The sequence below is a fragment of the Falco naumanni genome, chromosome 7, assembly GCF_017639655.2.
Source record: "Falco naumanni isolate bFalNau1 chromosome 7, bFalNau1.pat, whole genome shotgun sequence".
NCBI classification, from domain to species: Eukaryota; Metazoa; Chordata; class Aves; order Falconiformes; family Falconidae; genus Falco; species Falco naumanni.
Window position 1 is genome coordinate 70,112,483 of NC_054060.1, and position 19,858 is coordinate 70,132,340.

A 19,858-nucleotide genomic window follows, 5' to 3' on the forward strand; every position below is an offset into this window, starting at 1 on the left:
TGATTGGCCCTTTGGTGTCAATTTGACAAAATTCCCCATCTTCCCCTGTGGTCCAGAGTTTGGACTATCTGAATCAGGTTTCTATTCAAGTTAATACTTTGAAATCAACCGAGATTAATTATTTGACAACAGTTTCTCGCGTTGCCAACCCTATGTATTACAACGTTGAATTACGCCACAGAGGAACGTAAAACTGGCTTTAAGGATGATGCCCGGTGAAAGTCCGTCTGCTTTTAATTGCAGCGCAGACTAGAAGGCACGTCAGACAATCGTCCAAGTGTCAGTTTCTACCCCTGCAGGCAACGACCCTTGCTCTGGTTTTGGGGTATCCGAGATTCATAGAGCAGCAGCCGTCTCCGGCCCTCCCTCACAGCAGCACACTTGTGATGAACGGAGGGAAAGCCCGGCCGTTTCGCTGCGATAGCGACAGGCACGCCGGGCGAAGCGCTCGGCACCGAGGCGCTTCCAGGCGTTCGGTCCCTGCAGGGGGTTTGGCAAACGGGGACGGGTGCAGGCAGCTGGCACAAGCCGGGAAGCGGTGGCAACGCCTGGGGGAACCGCTGGGCCACCGGGGGATACCGGGCAGCCAAGAGCCCGGAGCGATGCTCCTCGCCAGCTCTGCGGGGCTTGGGGCGGCGGGAGCCCCGGGGCCGCTTTGGGAAGCCCTTCCCCCCCCGCGGCACGGGCGGAGAGGGGCCGGGGGCGAGCCCGGGGGTCTGCCCGCGAGGCGGGCTCCAGCGGGCGGGGATGGGGAGGGGGCGTCCGCCCGCGGAGCCGCGGTCCCTGGACCGCCTCTGCCGCGCCGAAAGTTTGCGAAGTGCTTCGGCGCTGGGGGGGAGCGGGGCGGGGGCTGCCCCGGCGGGGCTCCTCCTCCGGGGCCGGGCCTGGGCCGGGCGGAGCGGGGAGCGAGCCCCCAGCCCCGGAGCTGCCGCGGCCGCGGAGGGAGCGAGCGGCGGCCGCGTCGGGGTGCTTGGGCGCAGGGGGAGCTCGGGACGCGGCTGCGGGCGGCCCGGGCGCTGCCACCATGAGGCGGCGCGGCGGGGGCTGCCGCCTGCCCGCGCCTCCGCAGCTCCTGCTGCTGCTGCTGGGAGCGCTGCTCCGCGCCAGAGGTAAGCGGCTACCGCGGCACCCCCTGCCCCGGGAGGGGGCCCGGCCGCCGGCCCCAGGGAGCGCGGCCCGGGGCGGGGAGCCCTGGCTCCGCCGTGCCGCTCACCTGCCCGCGCCCCCGCGGCTGGGGCGCCCTGTCCTGCCCTGCCCCGCCGCGCTTTGTCCGCACCCCGTCCGGGCTCTCGCCTCCCCCGCGCCTCGGCGCGGCGGCCCGTGGCCGGCGGGGTCCCGCGGCAGGCCGGGCGCGGGGGTCCCGGGGGTGCGGGGGGCGCTGCCCTGGCCGGGCCGCCGGGAGCCCCCGCCGCCCACGCGGCCGCTGCGCCCCGCGGAAGTTTGGCGGCGGGCGCGGGCTTTGTTCCCGCGGGGCGGGCGAGCGGCGGGGCGGGCGCGCAGGTTGCCTCGGAGGCTGCCGTGCCCGGCGTGTCGGGACAGCCGCCGCTCCGCAGCAGGAATGCAGCCGCGCACCGCCGCCACGGGCCCCTTAAAGGTACAGCCCGGCTGCGCGGCGCGGCCCCCGGCTACCTGCCTGCCTCGGCGGGGCCGGCGCCGCGCCTGGCGGAGCGGGGCCGGGGCAGCAGCGGCACCCGGGGCAGCGGCGAGGGAGGCAGGGGCTCGGCCGCCGGCCGGGCGAGCGGGGCGGCAGCTCTGCGAAGTCCCGCCGGTGGAAACTTGGAAGCTTTGTGGTTGCTCTATCAACTGAAAAGCAATTGCTGGTTCTTCGTCTTGTGCGGTAACGCTTTATTTGGCGAGTGCGCCCGGTGGAGGGGCAAACATCGGGACGCTGCGCGGAATTGTTTATAGAGAGTTGGCAGGCTTTTGGGGGAGGGGTGCGGAGAGGAGACACGCACCTCACTGCTCTCCCTCCGCTCCCATGGCAGCTGCTGTATAATTTCACCCATCCGTTTTCTCCCGTGCTACTCTGAAATTACAGGAAGCATTTGCAGTGGGGCTGCTGACCTCCATCGTTCGGCAAGTATTGCCCCTAGGGCGCAATCGCATGGAGTTTGGGTTTCAAGTAATATTATTTCTCTTCTAACAAGAATCCTAATTGCAGGCAGCTTTGAAGAAGGTGCTAAACCAGCTTGGAGTGGCAGAGCAGACGGCTGCAGTTCTGTGTATCAGAAAATCTGCTTTTTAGTGAACCAGAAGTGCTCTTTAAGTTCCCAAGTGCCACACAGATACTTAGCCTGCAGTCTAGGAGCGAGAAGGATCTAAAACCGAGATCTTAGTGTAGGTGCAGATCTGGATGTGTTTTATTTTGGCCGTTACCCAGGTGCTCCTCGTTAATGTGTCTGGGCTGTTAACAGCCCTGTGGGGGATGTCTGATTGTAAAGTGCAGGTTTGCTCGTAGGTGGTTGTGCCTTGATGTCTCCAGGACACTTTTTATGGCAGTTTGTCTCTCTTTCAAGTAGTTTGCCCATCAGGGCACTTTCCTATATCCTCTTGTCAAATGAATGTGAGTTTATGATTGGGTGTGCCAGCTGCTTCCAGAGGCGAGCATCCTCTTCCCTTCATGGGAAGATACGTTTTGCAATGACAACACAGTACCCGAGGAATTTTTTTCCTCTTTGAAGCAAGAAAATACAGGACATGTCAGCATGGAGGTGTCGGAGCAGATGCCAGAGTTTGTGGTGAGTCAGTGTTCTTCCCCTTAGCTAGAAATTTCTTGTCGCTGTCCCTTAAGCTGTACACCATCCCTGCAGGTACTTCTGACTGTCATAAAAGCATTCACAGCCACAGAACTCTCAATGCCAAACAGGTAAACTGTTAGAAACGTGTGGTTGTTTACCACTGTGCCTCAGTACGTGAGCAGGTAAAGCAAACAAGTGTGCAGGATCAACCTTTGACCCTCTTTTGATGGATAGTGGCAGTTAAAGCTGGAAAAGTCTGTGCCAAAAAAAAAAAAGGTCTGCAAGTATCTTGAGCTCTTGGCAAAGCGCCTTGCAGGTAAAAAGGGGTATACAGAGAGAATTTAAAGCTAATGCCATGCACTGCTGGTGAGCAGTGATGAAGGCGGCCCTGATGTTAATGATGAGCTGTGGTAGTATAAATACAGAATGTCACAGAACCTGTCTGGGTGATGTGCTTGCCCTTCTGGCTCCTGGAGCTCTGCCAGAAAAATATATGGCTAATGTCAGAGTTTCACTCTCTGAACATCTTGACTACATATTAGAGTCACAAACCTAACGTGATACCTCTGTAGTAGTTTGCAGTGGGAACAGTGATCTCCGTTACCTGTGCTTGGCACTGCATTGCTTCTGCAGCTCTCAGCCAAGTGCAAAGCCCCGTTTTCGTGTTGTCAGCTTGGAGCTGATAATGTTATGTGTTGAGGGGGCCTGGCTTTACTGTGGGTCAGGCTGGATGATATTCACAAATCTCACGATCACCCTGAATTACCTCGACTGTTCCTTGTTGTCAAAGTGATGATGGCACGGAGTAACATCCCCACTCTTCTAGAATGAAGAGTAAGATGCTGCAGGAGGCTGACACCACAAAGTGGTGGTGTTGGGGTTTTTGTTTCATTTTATTTTGTTTGGGTTTGTTTTGCTTAACAATTCTGTGTCAACTGAAAACATGGTAGAATTAGTGGAAAAGCATAAAGCATAAGTCTTCCAGTATGAAGTTAACATTATTGTTTCATTTATGTAGTGTAGATAAGCAAATTTTTTTATCTTCTCTTTCCAAAAGCTTCCAGTTGAGTGCTTTAGCACTGTTTTCTGCAAGAGAGAATCCCTTCTTGCATCCTGGGAGTGTGGGTGTATTTAGCAACCAAATTAATAGGTGCTTAAAGTGCTTGCATTTCCACAGTGTCGAGTGAACCTTGAAGAGGGATATTCTGTTTATGTGGACCATAAAATAGCATTCAGCAAACTTGGAGGTGTTTGGCTACTTTGTGTTCACTGAAGTTACAGAAGATAAAGCGGTTGGATATAAACCTGATCCAGTTGTTTGTAGGTCAAACCAGAAGGCGGTACTTGTTCTTATGTTAACCAGAAAAAGAAATTGAAGTGGTTTATATTATGTTTTTACTCCTAGAAACCTGTAGTTCCCCAGACTGGTGAAGTTAACATTTAAAAAATAATTAAAACATTCATTCTATGAGAATGATCTGTAGTCTGATAGTCCTCTTGAATCTTCCTGCACTCTTGTGAAATAGGCAAATATTATCCTTGTTTTGTAAATGTGGGAAGTGAAGTAGAAATTGTCTTGCCCAAGGCCAACTCCATTTGCCCTAGAATGCAACTTACCATTGAACACAATAGCATATATGCTTCATAACACTTATAAAAGCTGATAAAGAGATGTTATCTTGAAAACCAGTCAGGGTTTTAAAATAGGTTTAAAAAGCGCACGTCCTACACCTTCGTTGAATTCCTCTGCTGCTCATTACTTCTGGCTATTTCTCTTTTTAATAATACTTCTATTTCTCTCACTGATGATCAAAAGAGTCATAAAACCACAGAAATTTTACTGGCTTTCCATTGGAAAGGGTGACTTGGTAAGTGAAGCGTTGTTAAAAGAAATGTGTAAGGAAAGTGGACACTATTTCTCTTCTCTGTTATTTGCACCTATTTGTGATGTTATCTTGAAGGGGTTTACTTAGTAAGGTGATATATACGCACATGCATGCATACTTAAATTGAACATCTTTCAAGATATCTGGCTTTGGCCGATACAACATCCAGAGCTGCAGCTCTGGCATACAGGAAACCCACTCCATTAATTGGCATACTGTATTTAGTGGCTGTCTGTGCTTCACACAGATCATGGCAGAGAACGCTAATTGTAGTTGTCATCCATGAATCCAATATGCTTGATGGTTGGGTTCTTGCCTTTGCGTCTGTAGTGCCTGTGGTTCTTGGCCATGGCTGTTACATTAGGCATTATTCTTTTTATGGGCTTTTGTTGTCTTTACGGCATGAAGACTGGGCACTGTAACACATCTTGCATCTCTTCTTCCTATATAGTCTTCGCTGTAGATTTCCATTCCCCTGTACTAAAGATAGTAACTGCGTGGATCCAGGGGCTTGTGGGTTATTCATGCTGTATGAGTAGTCACTCTGGGACTGTCACCTTGGGAGTATTTGGCTGCCATCCTGTTGTGGGTGAGTTTGTGTTCAGCTTTCTGGGCATTTTTTTGCCTCTGTTACGCAGAACTGGCTGGTAAAGGCTGAAGTATTCTAGCCTGTGTATTTAATCTCGGAGAGTCTTGAGCCGCAGTCAGTGTTTCTGCGAGGAGCAGAACTCTGCTGCTGTGAGCCTAGATGAAAGGAGACTCACTATGTAAGGGCAGCAAAATAAGTTTTCATAAAGACTTTATTAACATCAACCAGAACTGATGTTTGTGGGCTTTTGCCTTGCTAAATTGTGGATGACTGAAACTCTTCATATCAAGGAATTACGTTTGTTGTTTAAAATAGAAGAAGTAAGGGGATTGAACAGTTGGGAGCCCGATTCCGGTGGTATGAGATACACTGCCTATAGCAGGATGCTTAATGTCAGTACAGCTTTGGGTTGCGAAAAGTAATAACAGAAGCTTTTGTTTTTCATGAGGTTCTTCTTAGGTCATTAGGTTTTTCTGGTTTTAGCCACCAGTCAGCAAGTCATAAACCATGAAGATTAATGGACAGTATTGTATATGCATATTCAACGTTTGTACTGCAGACTGCAGTTTTGTCAGAACGTGTATGACTGAAGGCCGTGCAGGCTCTTGTTCCTCAAGCTGTTGTATGTTAATAACAACTTTCTGATGTTGAGGTACATGAAACTAAGAAGCACCAGATTTTTCCCCTGAATGGGTTGGGATGAGAATAGAATTTACCTCCCTGTACTGTAGCGATGAGGCATTTTAAAGAAATGTTGTCCCGCAAAGCTTCTAGTAGAGAATGTGTTTGCCTGAAATCAGACCCCGTATTCTGTAGTGTCAAGGTGAAGTTTTACTCCAGCTGGTAAATTTAACTCCAGTGAGACGTTCTTAAAACTCTAGGCAGGGGAGACCTCTCTCCTGGCTACCAGCATGGTGACTTCCTCCGTTTGCCCTAGCGGGGCATAGTCTTCTGTGTCCCTTTGTTACTGCCTGACAGCCCCTCCCAGCTGCTGGAGCTTTCTGTTTCTATTGCATAGCAGCAGTTCTTTAATCAGAAATCTTGTTAGTATTCAAGGATAATTGATCCGACTCTCTGGTAGGGGGTGGGGACCCAGCCTTGCATCCTTCTCCTACTTGCCACCCCCAGTTTGACCCCTGTTGTCTCTTTGTTTTCTCCTGTTAAGTTTGTGCCAGTGATGTGTGTGTGTGCTGTTTTTCCAAGCAGCCTGAAGTTGGCTGTAACCAAGAGCAGCAGTTAAATAGAGCCCGATTTCCCCGCTTCCTGGCGTTTAGTTGTTCGGCTCCATTTTCTGGTCTTCTGTGTTTTTGATTTGCAGAGAAGGAACTTACTTGGTGCCCCCGGGCATCTCTTAAATCCATTAGAACAAACTCCATTATTTCACTGTACTTAGAAATCCTCCTCCTTTAGTCCCAGCATCCATCAAAATAATGTATCCTCTGTAAGGCCCTCTGGAAAATGTTTAATAGGATCTTTTCAAACTCAAGGAGAGTTCCAGTTGGGAAGGCGAAGGGGGAGGGGAGAAGGCTAATGGAAGATCTGACTGTGACTTGCAGTAAGCCCAAACTTGGCCTGTCAGCTCTCCCTTCACCTCCATGCCGAGGGAGTGCTGAACCGAGCCGATCCAACACTGGGATCAAAGCTGGAAACAAAAGATTTTGGGAGAAAAATTTCCTGCCTGGCCAGGAGGCAGCCACACAAAAGTGGTGCGTAATTTATCATTTGAAGTTTATTTCTGCTGTGTTCCTTCTGGAGAGGGAAGGGAAAAAGAAGTGACTTTCTTGCTGTTTCCGAGAGGATAAGTGATGACTTTGGAGACTTGAGGCAGGAGGGGGTAGAGATACCATGGGAAAACTTTTTCAGTGCGGTCTGTACCCAGGTCTTCTCTTCTCAGACATTCTGTTAGGGGTGAGGATGCCCTATTCTTGCCTTTCAAAGTTTCAGGGAGTGAATACTTTTAACTTCTCTGGTCATTCCAAAGTCTCAGTGTATGGAGTGGCTCTGCTCTTGGCAAAACCAAGTTCTTTGAATTTCTGAGGTGTTTTTCTTACTTTAAGGATTCGTCTAAGTGCTGTGGCTCTGTAATGTGGAGGAAGAGGCTATGTTTGCCCCAAAGGGTTTATAGTCTAAATTGGACATCTGACATCTGATAAGCATCAGGGATGTGATAATTCTAGTGGGATAGATAAGGTCAAATATTAAAATAGCATACCTTTCTAATTACATTTCCTTTAGCTTTGGTTTAATGGGAAAAGCTTCTGAAAGTTTTTCATTCTAATCACTTCTTAGAACAAGGGTAGAGAGGGCTTTTTGGGTACGAGTTGGCATCAGAGACTCCTGAAAGCTGGTAACTGCAGAAATAAGTATGAGGAAGCAGATGCAAGAGTAGTGTAAACTATGAGAAGAAGGAAAGGGGATACAGGAGTACAGATATTAGCAGAAGCAAAGATAGGTATTTTGGAAATGAGAGCCAAGGACCTGAGCTGGCAAAGGAATGGAAGAACCGTGTAAGGAGATCCAAGTGGAGTAATTATATGGGATCTGATGGCAGAAAGAGGTGTTAATTAGGTACTATAGAAGATGGAAATCTTGAAAGTGAAGATGAGCATTGAGCAGAACTTAACTGCTGAGGCAGGGCAAGACATGTTAGTAATGCTCTAAAGGAGGATGCGACAACTTGCCAGGGACCCTCGACAGTAGAGTCCCTGGCGTACTGGGATGATTTGATGAAGGATCAGGAGCTCAGCAATAGGGGCAGAGGTGGAAAGGGAGACTGATATTGGCATAGTGCTGAGATGGCAAGCTCACAAGATAGAGGTAGTGACGGAGCTGTCTGCAGCAGTGGAATATGGGGCCTGTCAGGCTTGGGACCGCATACAGCCAGAAGGGGTTTTGAGTGGGATGTCTAGGAAGATGTTTTGGAGGAGAGCCCTGTCTGGAAAACTGTATGAAATGGAAGGGCAGAGTTGGAGAGAAGCTAGGAGGTGGGAGACGATTGCCTGGAAAAAGGCGTGTAGTAAGAATAAGAGATTACTCTGGGTTTGGAAAGGAGTCTGAGTAGAGAAGCAACAAGACTGGTGGCAGAAAATAACACCATTCCTGGATAAAGAGGCTACTTCTCTTCCTCTTCTCCATTAAGAATTGCTATGTGAAGTCACTAGGGAGAACTGTTAAAACACGAGCATGTGATGTTCTCGGCTTCCTTCTCTGAAAGGCTCATAAGAAGCATTGTGTGACTATGCAGGAAGGTTAGAGGGAAATAAGCACTCTGCTCCTTTAGCCTGAATCTCCAGCTCTGTCAGTTCATTTGACTTGGTGACAGCTGGTAGTGTCTGGGAGAGGTTCTTGCCTCAAGGTGCAGCCGTTCAGTGTAGCAGAACTGTGTCTCATGGGATCTAGGATTAGAATAAAATACACACCTTCATTTTTTTTCTTTTTTCCCCTTTGTGCTCCCACCCAATTTTAGTTCTGAATTTCTGTAGCTGCTGAATAATCAAATCCTTTCTTTGCAACTCTGAGGGCAGGGGAAAAAATGAGAAGTCTAAGGACTGTAATTTCCTGCTTCTGTTCCGAGCTCCTGATGATGAACCAGGAGGTGGGATAATTCTCTGAATTAAAATGGCATTTGTTAAGAGGAAGCCAGCTTTACTGCTGTCCTTTCTTTGTGAGTCAGGATTTGCAACTTCTTAAGGCTTGACAGATTTAGGAAATGAGGTTTTTGAGGCCTCGGAGATGGTGGTGTTCTCACTGATTTTTTTGAAGCCTGTTACTCTTGAAAAGCCTGAGTTGAGTTTCTCATGGCTGGAGGACATGCCCCTAATTTGTGCTGCCTTTTTAAAAGGGCCTTGATCAGCACAGTACCTATTAGCATGAGGGAAAACATAATGGGTCTGGCTGTGAGAGGAAACCGGAGATTTGTGGCCTGGGAAAGGGAGGTAGATTGGAGGTTGCCATTCTGGAGCCTTTAATAGCCAAGAAGCAGGAGAGGATATTCACTGCTGGTGGACCATCTGCTTTTTTGTCATGGGTCTCAAACAGAAATGTTCAGTGTCTAAATCTTAGCATGATGTGGGAGACCCAAGTTAAAGAGCAGGTTGACTTGAGAGCTGTGTCCATGCGGAGTCAAAGTGGTGAAGGGATTTTTCCTGGGCATTGACTGGGGAACAGGGAAGGACTGAATTGGGCTGGTTGGTGAGGTTGCAGTCCTTTGCCATCTTTGCTGAGGCCGTAGGGAAGGCTGCCCCTGGGTCTGACTTCTTCCCCCTACCAGAAACGGCAGCTGCAGGGGCTGGAGGGTGTTGACTTCTGAACAGCCGATTCCCGGGCAGTAAAGACGATTCCTGGGCAGTTAAGATGTCTCCCACAAGGGTGGTAACCTCATGCGTTGTTCCAGTTTGAACTGTCTCTGCTCATGAACCGACACCCTCTACAGGCCTTTGTTCACTGCATTTTTGAGTGTAAGGAAGAATTCTGGCCTGCAGTCAGCATTACCTTAAATAACAGAAGGCCTTTAGGCCTTTTGGGTGTTTGTTGGTTTGCTGGTTTTTTTTCCAGGCCCAGGGTTCTTGTTGTCTGTGGAGCAGGTGGATCACTTGTCTGTGCTTCAGTTCTCCTGGAAGGGCAGATTTGTCATCTTTGGCAGTTGGTACCAGTACCCAAGCAGGGAAGAGCAGCCAACCCTGTTGATCCCAGCTTTCTGCAGACTTCCACTACAAACTCTTTTGGCCTGAAGCGGCTCATCCACACACAGGAGAAGCCTGTTGTTTCTCTAAGGTTCCTCTTTTTTGTGACCTGCCTCCTGTGAACTGGAAGATGGGAGCTGTAATCTTCTGTTGCTCTTACTGCAAATTCCAGACTAGAACAAAATCGGATAATTCCTTAGGTTAAGTTTTCCTGTCAGCTGTCCCTAGAACATGTTTGGGGTTTTTTGTTTTGGTTTGTTTGATTGGTTTTTTTTTACTTCCCTTCTTGCTTGTTATGGTTAGTTCTTCATCTACAAGTCTCTGTAAGTCTGGGAGCAAACATTTAAGCTGGAAAGGAATGTCAAAAAAAAGTAAAAAAAGAAGAAGGAAAAAAAAAAGGGCTAAGTCCTGTGATACTCTAGTAATTTTTTGTTGGGTGGTTGTGCTGGAGAAGCAAACTTGATGACAGAAATAGGTATGCTGAAGAATAGAAGCTTGGATTATTACTTTCTGAGAAATGACCCATGAGCAATTTTTGTGCTGCAGATGCTTTAGAACAGACTGACAGGGAGGAGGGGGTGGCAGGCACGTGTCTACTTTAAACACTTGGCAACCCCCCCTGTTTAGCTTCATCGGTTATGCGAGGCCAAATCTAACACAGTTACAATATAGAACTAATGGGAGATACAGGGCAAATTAAACTTATGTGCAATCCATCAATTGTAGGATAAAAATAAACAGTACTCAGACAGAAGCCTTTGAGCAAGGAAGGGAGGGAGGCAGAGATGACATCTTTGGTATGTACATCTTGACTTACCCGCTGAGGCGAAACAGCCTCTGAGCTCAGGCTTCCGATTAAGTGACTGGGACAGCTGCCAAAACACCTACGTTTGCTAGCTGATGTACTGCAGTGCATCGGTCCTGCAGGTTGATCTGGGAAAGACATGGAGTGATATCGAGGTTTGTTTGGGGCTCTTTCTTGAACAATGTCATAACAACGTGCTCTGCATCTTGTATGTCGAGATCTTAAAATAAATGTGATGGCGATGCTAAAACTGCCTGTTAAAGTGTTGTGCAAAAAGAGGGCCATCGGAGTTACGCCACTGAAGACCAGACTGCCAAGGGAGCCGGCTTGTCTGACCTCGTGGGCTGCATACCACAATCTTTAAGGTATGTGCCGTATGGGCTCCGTGCCCTTTAGAGACAAGCAGAAGGGGAGTGGCTGACAGTAACTATAAAGAGAGAATTATTTGCTTGCAGGATGGAGCTGGGTTGAGGTGGGCATGCAGCAAGGTCCCTCTACACCCCTGCACTAACCACCCTCAGGAGCCCTCCCGTGCCTAAGGCTCTGTGCCAGTGTGGATGTGCTAGCTATGTAGTGGCCCTAGCAAGTAAGACACACTTCAACTACTCAAACCGTGAGGACTGATTACAGTGGAGATTTTCCTGCTATACTATTTGATGAAAAATTAAATATTTGACTCCCACGAGAATGAACTCCAGAGCTCTGTATGTTCTTACATTGTAACCAAAGGGAAGGTAACTTTTTTATTTTCAGACGTGTGAACACAGAATTAAATCTTATGTAGTGATGGCTACAGGGTAGAACTTGAAGGATTTCCGTTGCTGATCTTTGCATAAAAAGACGGTTTCAGTGCTGTCTCAGCCAAAGCAGCAAAAGCTGTCTCCACCTAAAAGTACTAGAGAACCATAGACTGAAACCAAATGAAAATGCTGTCCATTCCTATGAAAACATTGTTTGTGGGATTTGGCACTCCATTGGAGGCTAATGAAGCAAATAACTTAATCCAAAATCCATCTGTTTGAGAAACTAGTCTGAATCTAAACCAGAGCACAGGTTTCTGTAACAACAAAAAGTCGTCCAAACCTCCTAGCCAAGTAGACTGCCACAAGTTATTGTGCAAAGTTGTTATGCTGGCAGATCAGTACCAAATGAAATGTGCAAAATCAAGTCAGACTCCTACCAAATACTGAAACGTGCAACTTCGAGTTGGATACAGGAGAACATCATAAATCAAATGGTAAATGCTTGGGAAAGAGAAGTGAAGGGAGAGACTGAGAAGGAAATCTCCTAATCTTTTGAGTAAAATATAGAAGAAGATTAGAGAGAGCAAGTAAACACCTACCTTACTAGAAATAAAACATTGTTCCTTGGAATATTTTAATTTCTATTGTTGAATTCCATGCCATGTAGCCTTCTCTGTTGAAACCTATGTGGAGGCAGGCGCTTCATATGTTGAATCCACTTCTGGGAGAAACTCAAGTGTGCCGTCTCTTACATGTGGGTAACACTTGCAGAGCTTGTTTTGCCAATAAAAGTGTCTTTGAATTGACTGTGGTGGGATGTGGTGCAAGTTCTGATGCAACATGAGGCTCTTTGTAAGTGCAGATTTTGATGAGAACTCATCTCTAAAATCTCTGGTAATTTTGTTTTCTTGTTGCTGTTGTGAATTGGCTCCTTCCTTTCTGTGGTCCATTGTTGTATGGTTGATGTTTGAAAATGAAATGTGTTCCATCTGGTTAAGAAATTTGATTTATCCTTCGAGGCCTGAACTGCTGCTTTTGCTAGTAGGAAATAAACAATGTTCCAACTGTCCCTAATTATCACCCACTTGCCTTCCTGCAGATCCATGGCTCTTGCAAGGGCACTAGAAGAAATAACTTATGGATCATGAATTGCATTTTTCCTCTCCTCTATTTCTTCATCTCTATCAACGTAGTCCTCTCCTCCGGTTTAAGCTTTGTAAATTAAATATGCTGCTTGGAACGATTAAACGATGGGCTGGCCAGTGGGGATGTGGCTTGCTTTAGGTGACATTAGGAATGTAACTGCAAATGACTTCAAAGGGCATGTTACTGATTTGGAGTAAGGTTTAATATAGTCTTCCTTTATGAGAAACATTGTCTTCAAAATACACTTTTAGAGTAATATAAAGCCCGTGGTGTGGGATATCAGAATGAGGGAAATTTTTGTTCCTGCTGCCTTTTGCTTTCAGTAAATTTGGTATCCCTCTGAGAGAGGGATTTTTTTTTTTTTTTTTTTTTTCGTGGGGGTGCTAGGATGTTGTCACTGCTGAGGATTTTTCTCTGCTCGCAATATTTGTGGCTTGGCCTCTAGCTGCAGGGCTTCCTTGACCCACAGGATGTGGTTTCTTGTTGTACCTAATCCAGTGTAAGTGTGGGATGCCTCACAAGAGCAGCCTTGCCCCTTATCCCTTTGGTAAGTCTGTGTGTATGCCTGCTGGATTGATCTGGTGCAGAACTGACCTGCAAAATGGTGAAACCAGTGGGTTGTGTGGTGTTGGCAAGCAAAGAAGAGAGTTGCTTTGCAGTGAGCTGATCGGTATAGAGCTGATGGAAGGATGGAGGGAAGCAAGACCAACCTTTTTTTGGCACTGGCTTGCTACTACTTCACTTTGCCTTAATGGTAATTTGGAAGAGCTTTCCCTGAAAACAGGGGAAGGTGAGAATTCAAGCCCAAGATTTAGTTTCTATGGCTCGTGAAAGCATAGGCCTTTTTATTGTATTGTACTTGTTTTACACAGTCTTAATGCTGTATTAGCTTCAAAGTGTGGTGAAAGATCAACCTGTAGATGTTGCAGCGGTTGCAGTACGTCGGTGGTGCCCGTTGTGGTGGAAGCTTCTATTCATTACGACTGGAAGCAAAGACCTACTGTGCTGTTTTGCTTGGGCTAACGCAGGCTCATGTTCTGAGTTGTTGCCAGAGAAATTGTCAATCTAAACATGAAAAGCTTTATCCTCTTGCTGTAGTGTGTTGACTCTTCTTCCTTCATCTTGCCTTTTAAATGGCTGATGTCAAAAAAAACCCTCTTTGCTAGACCCTTACTCGCAGAATCTGGATCGAAATTCTGCTTGCTTTCCCCACCCCTCTCCGCTGATGCAGTGGTGTGTGTGTCGAGCCTGGCCTGGGTATGGACACAAAAGGAGGCATAATCCCACCCTTCTCCAGAGTTGATGCAGAAATGGCAATGCTAATGCCTGGTTAGTCAAAGGAAGATGGAGCTAGCTGTTTGGAAACATCACCTGCCCAAATGGCCATTCCCGTTCTCCCTGAATGAATATGTGGCAGGCTGAAGGGGAAGATCTACGTGGGTTGAATCTCACACATGAATTGTCAATTGGATCATGTAAAGATTCGCTCTGATGGAAATCAGAGCTTCACAGCGTTACATGCAGTGTGTGCATTTAATGACAGTCCCTACTCTGAAGAGTTCGTAATTTCTGCATGCAATAAATTGACAGATGTATCGAATAAAGAGAAAAAACCACAACGAAATGCTGATCAATGCAGTAAATAGAGGCTCCACTTAAATGCATTGCCTTTTAGTCTGTATGTTGATACTCCTTGTCCTGTCCTCTCCATCCCCAAAATATCTTTGCTGAAGCTTCCTTTCTCTAATCTTTCCCCACCCCCTGCTCCTTGGCATGCTGCATGCAACATTATCACAGTTAAATAGACACATTTGTTGTGTCTGGGGTCTGATTTCTGGGAGAGTGAAAATTCTTCTCAGATGTGCGAAGACAGAAGAGGATCTAGTTGCTCATTTTGTCCTAGATAGTGCGTGTTTCTGTTATCTGCCAGCATGTTCAATAAATGGTTAGCGTTAGTCTGACGAGTATCATATCTGCATGCAGCTCACAAAGATCTTTTTTGCATCCATGACTCTTCCACCCTTTCCCCTATCCTGACTGTAGCAGCTCTTAGGATGGATCGCAAATGGATATCTCGCCATGTAACCACAAAGGTTAAGAAATCTGAGAACAGAAGCGTAACTTGGACTTGGTTAGGAATCCAAGTGTTAAACCCCGGATTCCTGACTTGGGACAGTTTAGCTGTGGTCAGCTTTAAATAATAATTACTGAATGTTCCTTTCTGTAGCAGCAAGCTAAATTACTGGGTAGAATTCCGTAAATACGTAATGGGCTTCAGTGGCTGCATTTACCCAGGAGCTTAAGTGTTTTCCCCCATAACCTTTGGAGATCATCTGTACAGAACTTAACTTGGGAGTGCCCTCTGTGCATGCTGTGATATAAAGGTTCCCTATGATGCTTGGGCCAGGTGTGTTAATGGCTAGGTCGTTTTTGGTTGGGGTTTATTTTGGGGTTTATTGTTTGTTTTGTTTTTCTATTTTCTTTCCTCTAAGGATAGTTGACAACTTGATTTTGGAGTCTACAGAATTTTTTCTTGCAAGGGTAAAAAAACTGAACCATGGTGACTGGTTGCCTAAGAGCCAGTGTTTTTCTGTATACTGAAGTCAGTGGCTTTTCCCCAATTAGAATGTTACATTTTTAAACATTTACTGTGCTCCAGTGTAGAATGATCTAATTCACCTAGTTTATTCCTTTTCATAAGGATTTTCAGCACAGCAGCATGCGTATCTTACTTCTAAACGTAGAAACACTTGGTAAACTGACTGTAAGAAGAAAACAACTCTTGAGCCACTGTAGTAAATATATCTGTAAAGCCTTAAACAGGAAATGCACCCAGCTTCTTCTGTCGGCTTGGCCCTGAGGCCATGGTTCTGCAAGCAGTGAAGCAAAGGGAGGAATCAAACCGAGCTGGGTGAGGAGGAGGAGGAGGAGTTGGAAGACCTTCGAATTTGCTTCTTTTTGCTGCTCATCACCCGCTGGACCACTTTTCCTGATCTGTTTTTTTACCAGGCTGCACAAGGCTGTGCCAGCTTATGGGGGTCATGGGACTGGGAGTAGGGGAAGGAGGGCTGGGAGCTCTTTAAGCTAGCGCTGTTGATGACTATGAAACCGCAGTCTTGGAAGTTTCTTCCTCATTTTGAGCGAGTATCAGTTTGGAGGACCTGGGAGCTGTGTTACCACTTAAACAGTCGGATCAAGGCTGCTTCTTGTCCTTTCCTTATTGTGCACAGAAGAGGGTTTGTTTTGGGAGGTTATCTGGCAAAGAAATCAAGAAACCGGGTTATAGCGTGAAGGGCAGAAGATTAGATCTTCCCCATGGAAAACAGTCATGCTTTTCTGAGGACTTGATACCTAAATCATCCTGTATGTATTTCAGTTTGCCAAGCGTTTGTGCACTTATAAGGAGGGACATGGGAACGATTTCCAGAATGCTGTTGCTATGTGTAATTCCATGTTTTCTGATGGTGTACAATAAAAAAATGGATGGAGGGGACTAAACCTGTAAAGAAGCACACTTCTTGGAATCTGGCATTAATGGACCATATTCAACCTCGGGATAAAGCACCAGGAAATGGGAAAGCTAACTGAGCTCAGCCTCTGAGGTTGAGATGTATGCTATCATGACTGTAATGGTGCGTAGCTTAGTGGTGTGCTGTGACTTCAGTAGATCTGATCTTGACTCATCAAGGCTTGTTGGCTGAAGGTCCAAATGTACCAGATGTTCTTACTTAGAAAATGATCTGTAGGAATAAATGTTATGTTCGTACAGTGTCTGGGAATGGCAGTGTAAGGTACCAGAAATATTTAGCAAATTTAGTCAAGATACAAACTGCACACTAAGGCCTTTTTCCCTACCACAGAAGTACTTTTTTTTTTTTTTTTTTTTTTTTTTTTTCTGACTGAAAAAAGTAATTTTACTGCAAAACCATTAAAATGGATCACTACATAACTCTTCCACTTCGGAGAAGAAAAAAGTCTGTGTCCAACTGAGAAAAAAAAACCTCAACACAACAACTTCCCAGGATCTTCTCAAGGTACATTGTAATTACTGGAGATAAAATTCTGCTACAAATAGAAGTAACTAGATGAGTAGCCCTGCCTTCTGCCACATCTTTACTACTATCCAGTCATTTTAGGTAGCATTTATAGCACTGATGGGCTTGGGCCATTCTTTGATCAGCGGAAGTGCTCTATACTCGGCTGAATAACATCACTTTTTGCAATGCCCGCAAATTGCCTCAAAAGCTTGATTCAACTTGATTTGTCATTGTATCCTACTCCCCAAAGTACAGTGGAATAACAGAGAGAAAATACCTCTTGAGTCATTGCAGTAAATGTATCTCTAAGACTGAATGGAAGACACCATGCTGTCTTTCCATGGTCAGGTTTTTTTCGCCCTGAGATCATGGTTCTAACAAAAGGCAGTATGCCTGTATGTAGGGTGAACTTTTCCTCTGTAGGCAGAAGAGTTTAAAAGGCTTTCAAAAACCATCAAACATTCTTCTTCCAGGGCTGAATGATGTGTCCGCTGAAATGATTTTGGGCTTTATGAAGAATCTGTGTCTTTCATTTAGATGTGCACTTCAGATCCTGGAACTTGGTCCAGAAGTAGTATCAGAAGATAGTTCTTAATAATATTTGTTAATACAGGCTCTTCTCCTGAGAAAAATCTGCAGGCATCTTTAGCCTGCTTTTGTGCGGAAGCAATGGTTATTTCAATATGTGTGCATATCTTCACACTCAAAAAACTGGTCCCAGAGAATAAAAGTTTCATGAAAATAGGCAGCACAATAAAGGGAAGGCACCACAGAAGCGACTTGGCTGTGGGTGAAGATTTCTTGTGAGTTTGCATTTTGTTAGACATGAAAGAATCCCCTCCCTCTATTTGGCAACAGATGCACCAAAATAGACTATTAAGAGATGAATCCATCCGAAACTGGCTTTGTTAGTTCTGCTTTTCATGTAGCTATTGAGATTAATCAGGTGTGCAAGTTGGAGTCGTGCTGGACGTAAGCCTATTTCCAGGTTCCCAAGCAGTGGCAGTGGTCCAAGCGGTGAGTTCACCAAGCTCAGGAGATACTTAGTCTTCTCTCTCTCGTTAGGAGGCAGAAGTCTTCAACGAGCATTAATTGGGTTGCACTTTAGGACTGCTCAAAAGCTTTGGCTGGTTTGGGATGTGGCTGCTTGGCTGCAGAGTGATATTTCTGGCAAGAAGTGTGTTAAACTTGTGTTCTGAGCTAACTGGCTGCTGGCTGGTTCCCAGATATGAATGAGAGGTTTGGGGTGGGGTGGGTTTTGGTTTTGTTTTGTTTAAACTTGTGATATTTTTGGACTGGATTTTGTCTGTTAAGGTTCTGATATTGTGCTCATCCCCAGTTTAAGGGTCTGTGGGAAGCTGTGGTCTCTTGTGCAACAAGAAATTTTAACTAGGATATCTGAAATAATTACTGCTCTCAGTAATCTGCCCAGTACCTCTGAATGGCTGAGTAAGAGTTAGAATATTGCTGAATGTCACGATTTACAGCCTGGCAACTTCCATTTATTTTAGCATGCTGGATTATAAACTGGTGCTTTAGGAGCTGCACGCAATTGTCCTGAGATAATATCTTGCCAGATAAGATCCTCTGGATTGCTGGGTCTGGTCTGATTGAACTGGAAGGAGGCTGCAGGCGTGATGATTTTTTCCCACCGAAAACTCAAATCTCGTGGCCTTCAGGCTGTGTTACAGTGCCTGTGTGCCTCAGCCTTAGCCTGGCCAGGGTAGACGCCAGCTGAAGGGCTTTTGCTGAGGGCAGGGAAAGGAAGGGAAGGTGTCCTATGTGCTCCCAAACCTCCTCAGCGTCTTGGAGCATGAGGCATGTTTTATAATGCAAGTTGAACCAGTTTTGATGGTCTTTCCTAATTAGTTACATCAGAAAGGCCAAGGATCTTTACTTCTTTTACTGATTTTTTTTTTCTCTTTCTTTCTTTTTTCCTGCCTTTTTTTTTTTTCTTCTCCCCTTTTGTCTTGCTTTCAGTTCATCCATCTGCATCTGGTCTTGCCCAGGCAGCTGCAGCTCTATTTGTATGTTCCCTGGGGGAGCTCTGGTGCTCCTTTAAGATCTCCTGTTGCTTTGGGAATTCACCTTTTAGACATGGTGCTTCATTAGCCTCTCTCATTTATTTAGTACTGTGAGAAAAGATTTCCCCTCCCAAAAAGCAGAAGAACGAGTTTCCAGCAGTATATGCTTGGGAGAAGAGTGTCTCTATGTAAATAGAGCAGGTTTGAAAGCCTCCTGCTATTGGCAAAGGAGCGGCTGGGGAGTTTTTGAAGGAATATTGTTCGACCGAGTTGGCACTGGGATGCCCTTAGGCGAGGGATGAAGAACCCCCTGCTCTTCCTTGCCCGGGGAAGGCTTGCTTGCCGGCGTGCCGCCATGCTGCCCCTATGCACCATTGCCTCTCAGCCTCAGCACAGTCACTCCTTTTTGTTGCTGCTCGTTAAGCAAAAAGAGCCATTTGGGGGATTTTTTTGACCGTGGGGTCCTGCCTTTCCTCGTTTGCCGCCCCTCTCCCCCGCCGGGCGTTGTGGGAGAGTCATCCCCTCTGCAGGCGGTGGTGGGAACGGCCCCGGCCTCACTTATCACCAGTGACAAATCAATGGCAGCCTTCAGAAAGCTGGCCCCCAGGATCCCCGCTCGCCCAGCTCTGGAGCAGTGGGAGGCTTCCCTGGCGGATAAAGGACTCCTTGCAGCCCTGACTTGTTGCCTTAAATCTAACTGAGGAAACCTTTTCATTCTTTTCGGCAGCGGCCCCTTCCCCTCTCGATTTGTCTTGGGGAAGGTGGCGGCTGGTGGAAGGGGGGTGCTTGGGGAGGGGGGGAGAGATGGGAGTGGGGGAGCATTGGGGTTTGTAACCGTTTTTTCTGTTTCCCTTTCACAACGGTCTGGCTAGTGCATGCAGAGCTGGGCTCACAAAGCCTCCCCGAAGCGCCCGGAGTCCCGCAGGGCTCCTCACAGTGCAAGTTTGCTGTGTGTATTCCTACGAACAATACAGCTGGGCCCAGCAACGGGCTCCAGCTTTGGGCAAATATTTCCACAGCTCTTCCTTAATCGCTTTTGAGGGGAGGAGGGTGAGATTGGTTTGAGAGGTGGGAGGGGGAAAGAAAATTTGTATATGCGAGGGAGACAAAAATAGAGATGGGTGGAGGGATTTATCTCTGGCTTCTGCGGTCCAGGCTTCTAAAGGGAGCCTTTGTCAGCATTCAGCCTCCATGCTAAAGCTAGAGAG

General features: G+C 46.7%; 1 protein-coding gene across 3 annotated transcripts in view; it reads left to right on the plus strand.

The window, feature by feature from the left end:
* Nucleotides 1-942: 942 nt before the first annotated feature.
* LRP4 (LDL receptor related protein 4) overlaps nucleotides 943-19,858 on the plus strand; it is an 83,465-nt gene continuing 64,549 nt past the window's right edge. For all 3 annotated transcript variants that reach the window (XM_040601563.1, XM_040601564.1, XM_040601565.1), the window contains exon 1: nucleotides 943-1,109. In XM_040601563.1, coding sequence (XP_040457497.1) covers nucleotides 1,025-1,109 — 85 coding nt within the window. In that variant the 5' untranslated portion in view covers nucleotides 943-1,024. The remainder of the gene's footprint in view (nucleotides 1,110-19,858) is intronic.